This window comes from Chelon labrosus, assembly GCF_963514085.1.
Source record: "Chelon labrosus genome assembly, chromosome: 2".
NCBI lineage: Eukaryota > Metazoa > Chordata > Actinopteri > Mugiliformes > Mugilidae > Chelon > Chelon labrosus.
In genome coordinates this window covers 25,416,261-25,421,529 of record NC_140338.1, presented here as the reverse complement: position 1 = coordinate 25,421,529, position 5,269 = coordinate 25,416,261, and the positions used below count along the sequence as shown (strand labels likewise).

The following is a 5,269-nucleotide window of genomic DNA, read 5'->3' as shown; positions in this document are numbered from 1 at the left end:
ATTATTGCATTATATACATTAATATTTCAATATTTTGGTATATATATATATATATATATTGTTCATATATATACTTGTACATTTTATACATACTTTTCATACATTGTACCTCACTTTTATTTTACTTTTGGCCCATTTTGTTGTAATTCTTCCCCTCTCTGATGCTACTGGATACCGAATTTCCCACGGGATAAAGTATCTATCTATCTATCTATCTATCTATCTATCTATCTAGTACAGTTTGTTATTGTTTTTAGCATGGCTTGTTCCTCAGCTGTGATGTCCATGGACATGGACACTTACAAAACTTAAATGCATGCTAGACATTCTGCACATGGGTCCTTATTTTACTAGCCAATGAGCTGGAGAGCTGGAAGGCTGTGGGTCGACACCCTCTTCACTCTCCATGCCACACATCCATCCAAAAACGCCATTTTGAATGTGGAACGGGGCAACAAATATTTAGTTCACGGATATGATCTGAACTTCAACTAAGATCAAGCTACAGTATAATAGCAGACTCACATTCATTCATCAGTCCATCGCATACAATTATTATTCAGTTGCAGACAGAAAGGTAGTTGCGTAACGAGTTGCGTAACTTCGGAGTCGTGAGTCGGCGCACTGTGTTTAGCCTCACCTGCCACGGCGGAAAAAAAACGCTCCCACTTCTGACGTTACGTATGCGTGTGACGTTTCAACGGCTGAAATATTACTTAAGCAACTTTTTTGCGGATCAAGTCACACTGAACCTTCATCGGATCGACAGATAAACCCACCGGGAGGATTTGAAAGGTACAGTAGAGCTAAATGTCTGCATGTTAATGCTGATATAACTGCTCATAGGACATCATGTTTGTTCTGAAATGTGTGAAGCATTTTAATTAACAGGCTACAGTTTAAGTACTGTTTGAACTCAGTCCCATATCAATACGTTTACTTTTGTCCTGCATGGAATGATGATAACACTCTGATTACAGCCTATTATAACACCACATATCTAATTAACAATGTTCTAATGTATATTTTGACACTGTTGTTATGAAACAGTTTTCACAATGTTTTTCTGCTTCTTTTTGTCTATGTTCAGTTAAGACATGGCTCTCAGAAGTGCTGTCACACGTCTGTTCTCCAACAGCCAAAAATGTGCCGTCATCACTGTGTCCAGAGCTCAAGGCACTGCTGCTGCAGCAACAAAAGGTACATTTAAAACTCTTGATCAATTCTTTGGATCTATAGGAAGTGAGTGGGATGACATTGCAATCTATAGGGAAATACCGAAGAGCCATGAAGCAGGAAACAAGATGTAAAAATGGAAATAAGTTTGTGTTAGATGCTGTATAATTCACACTTTTACTGTGTCCTTCAGATGCCGAAGAAGTCAAAAAGCCGGCTAAGACGTGTAAGTTTTAATTTGGGCAGATTCCCTCACATGTTCTATTACTGCATGTGACGGTGACATAACGTGTATATGTTCTGACCCCTAGCCAAGGTGGCATTCAACTGGCGGGACGCTCTGGATCTGGAGGGTCAACTTACAGAGGAGGAGATCATGATTCGCGACTCCTTTCGCGACTACTGCCAGGAAAAACTCATGCCACGTATCCTTATGGCCAACAGACATGAACGTAAGCTAAACAGGGATATTAGGCGTCTCATTACTGATTATGGAGAACAATTTCAGCATTACGCAGAACAGTTCAGTTTCAGTATTTGCCTTTCTACTCAGCCTTGATTTGCAACTTATGAAGTTGTCTAAAAAAAATGTAAATATTTGTCATTTTGTATTTTTCAAACATGTCAGATTTCCACCGTGAGATTGTCTCAGAGATGGGAGAGATGGGTGTCCTAGGTCCCACTATTAAAGGTAAAAAAAAAACAACAACAACATAATCCTGCCCTGTAATGGAAGGGTTTGAGTTACACTAGATGTTGACATGTGCCTTTACATTCTTCTTATCCTCATTAGTTTTTGTCATATTTGACTACTGACTGGGTCTGATTATTTTGTAGAAACATACTCTGCTTTTTGTTTACTCTGCAGGGTATGGCTGTGCAGGTACTAGTTATGTGGCGTACGGTTTGATTGCCAGAGAGGTTGAGCGAGTGGACAGTGGCTATCGTTCTGTCATGAGTGTTCAGTCTTCACTGGTCATGCACCCGATCAATGCTTATGGCACAGATGCCCAGAAGGAGAAGTACCTGCCCCGGCTTGGTAAGTGTAACATTTTCTACTATTGTCCATGACATTTTAGACAAAGACAAAGGACAACCTGAAGATGACTTCATTTCTTTTGTTAATTTGTACTGCAGCTCGGGGAGAAATCTTAGGCTGTTTTGGCCTGACAGAGCCAAACCACGGCAGTGATCCCAGCGGTATGGAGACGAAGGCCAAGTACAACCCATCCAGTGATACCTTCACTATCACTGGAGCCAAGACCTGGTAAGTAGGCAGACAAACACATGAAGAAGTGGTGTTCCTGAAGAAATATCTCAAAAAAATGCAGCTTGAAATTTAACAAATCTAGGATGGTGAGACACAGCAAGAGTATTGAGGACACATGGACAAACCTCTATAGCAATAAAAGCTATTATTATTATTATTACCTGCACCACCATCTTTTCACAGCAATATTTGACTCGGTTCTGCTAAAACAGATAGACAATGAACACCCATTTGATCCCTATGTTTTGCACTATGAGGTTAAATTGGTCAGGTGTTTGAGCAATGATGGAAAAATCATCCTGCGACTTCTACAAGTTATCAAAGCATGCTCAGCTGCATTGGGTTAAACCTTAAAAAGTGCAATAATCCAGTTATCTCCTGACTTTAATCATTCTCCTTCTTCTGCTAGGATAACAAATTCCCCTGTGGCAGACATTGCAGTGGTGTGGGCAAAGTGTGAAGATGGCAGAGTACGCGGTTTCATCTTGGAACGTGGAATGAAGGGTTTTGTCACCCCCAAGATTGAGGGAAAGTTCTCCCTGAGGGCGTCCGCCACTGGCATGATCCTGATGGATGAAGTAGAAGTTCCAAAGGAGAACCTGTTGCCTAATGTCTCTGGTCTTGCTGTAAGTGGCTCCTCTTTCAGACCTAATTCAGTTCCAATTGCAGCATTATTGCCACTGAGTGCTAATGTTTAAAATTCCTTTTGTGGTTATCCTTTGTTTCCAGGGCCCCTTTGGCTGTCTGAACAATGCCCGGTATGGTATCGCCTGGGGAGCTCTGGGAGCTGCAGAATTCTGCTTTCATGCTGCACGACAGTACACTTTGGACAGGTAAATAGCATTCTGTCAACATAAAAACCATGTTGAAGGTGAGAACCTTACCATTTTCTGTCCTTGTTATGATTTTCATGCCTTTTTGTTCTCCAATCAGAATCCAATTTGGTGTGCCACTAGCCAGGAACCAGCTGATGCAGAAGAGGATGGCTGACATGCTGACAGAAATTACCATTGGGCTGCACTCATGTCTGGCCCTGGGAAGACTTATAGACGAGAAGAAGTGAGAACCCATCCTGGCCTCGTGGTTAGTTTTTGTCTACTGAAAAACAGTGTTTCTTTAATGAGTGTCCTCTCATCATTATAGAGCAGCACCGGAGATGATCTCCATGCTGAAGAGGAATAGCTGTGGGAAGGCACTAGATATCGCCAGACAAGCCAGAGACATGCTGGGAGGAAATGGCATCGCAGATGAGTACCACATCATCCGTCACGTCATGAACCTTGAGGCTGTCAACACATATGAGGGTAGGCAAAATTTAAAAACACCAGTAAGTCACAGATATGTGTAAAGGCCCTTTAGCTGCAGTTACATAGTCTACCACCAGATGTCAGCAAAGTACACACTTATGTTGACTCAGGTTGATGGACACCATTTTTCAAATTTAAATATTTTTTTGAGATAAAAAAAGTCACTCACCTATTGTAAAATATTGTTATTGATAATTTTCCTTTGAAGTATCCAATCAGTGTTAGACAAATGCCATGATCTTTACTGACAATTCATGTACATTTAACATAAAAATTACTATTTTTTTTGTTCATGTATGTTTTTTTGTAGGAACTCATGATATTCATGCCTTGATCCTGGGAAGAGCTATCACTGGACTGCAGTCGTTCACTGTCGAAAAGTAAATGGAAAGTAAAAGAAGTGATGTGGAAAAGTACTGTGAATAATGTCACGTTTGGGGCTTCCTGTGGTGGGGGAAATCACAAGTACTTAATTGGGAAGCTGTCCGTTACTGAATGTTTAACATGTTCAGTGACTATTTAAGGTCAGCTTAACAAATCATTGGGTCCAACTATTTGTAGTTAAAATGCCCAAACTGTATTTAAGTATACATTATATTACGGCAGAGTGTATGTAAAAGCTTTGGCATTTTTCACATTTTGTGCTAATTTGATATGTAAATAAATGGCTTTGAATGGGTGGGAAGATGTAAGTGTAGCTGAAATGCAGACATTATGTAAAGTAGATTTAGTCTGAAATGCATCTAAAGTTTGCATCACAAATATGTATATGTAAAATGTGGAGAAATGGGAGAAATAATTCAGTTTATATTGTCCATCTTTGTGGTAATTTTATTTACTGAATGAACAAGATGCTAAAACTGAATAAAAACAACACAGATTCAGCCTTTGTTTTTGTTTTTTTAACCAACCATAAGGTTCAACTTCAATGACCATCCTAAAACCAATGACAGATCAACATTGTATTCTTGACAGAAGCAGACGAAACCAAAAGAAGTAACGATTTTTAACTCCAGATTTTGGACATCTAAACTAATCTGAATATTCAATTTAATAAACAAAAGAACACATTCAGAATACCTAGATCAGAATAAAACTAACTGATTTAACTATCAGACAATAACTAGTTTATCACGGTTCTGATGCATGGCTAATGGTCAGGCCTTCTCTGAGACATGTCAGGGCTCGAGTGGCTTCTTGGAGCTCATGGTTGAGCTTAGTGCAGCTCTCCAGCACCTCTGACAGCTCCTGCAGCTTCACCTGCATCTCATCACTGTTTTCCTCGTAGACTGTGTACATGTGCTCCTTCATTTGCTGGCATATCTCTGTCACCTGAGTGAGGAAAATAATCAGGTCATTCTCTACATCAGAAACTTGGCTGAAAGGCACAAGGTAGGATGCAAAAACAGAGCATAGGTACCAAGCTTCAATTAACTGTTTGATTCAATGATACAATGTTGACTTGGACCAGATGCATGAAATATGTTTTGTACCTTCTCTACTAGCTTCTCCTGAA

General features: G+C 39.9%; 1 protein-coding gene across 1 annotated transcript; it reads left to right on the top strand.

Moving 5' to 3' along the window:
* Window positions 1-410: 410 nt before the first annotated feature.
* gcdha (glutaryl-CoA dehydrogenase a) lies at window positions 411-4,637 on the top strand. Its single transcript, XM_084566106.1, has 12 exons — window positions 411-795; window positions 1,091-1,200; window positions 1,370-1,402; window positions 1,488-1,628; window positions 1,805-1,867; window positions 2,045-2,215; window positions 2,314-2,443; window positions 2,856-3,072; window positions 3,176-3,279; window positions 3,380-3,505; window positions 3,590-3,750; window positions 4,064-4,637. The coding sequence occupies exons 2-12, from the start codon at window positions 1,098-1,100 to the stop codon at window positions 4,135-4,137; spliced, it is 1,323 nt and encodes a 440-aa protein (XP_084422232.1). The 5' UTR covers window positions 411-795; window positions 1,091-1,097; the 3' UTR covers window positions 4,138-4,637.
* The last annotated feature ends 632 nt before the right edge of the window (window positions 4,638-5,269 follow it).

Bases quoted from the DNA above. Each gene is read 5' to 3' on its own strand.
- gcdha (XM_084566106.1), top strand. From the start codon at position 1,098: ATGGCTCTCAGAAGTGCTGTCACACGTCTGTTCTCCAACAGCCAAAAA. The intron at 1,629-1,804 runs GTAAGCTAAACA...CAAACATGTCAG, and splicing joins TATGGCCAACAGACATGAAC to ATTTCCACCGTGAGATTGTC. The intron at 3,506-3,589 runs GTGAGAACCCAT...TCATCATTATAG, and splicing joins AGACTTATAGACGAGAAGAA to AGCAGCACCGGAGATGATCT.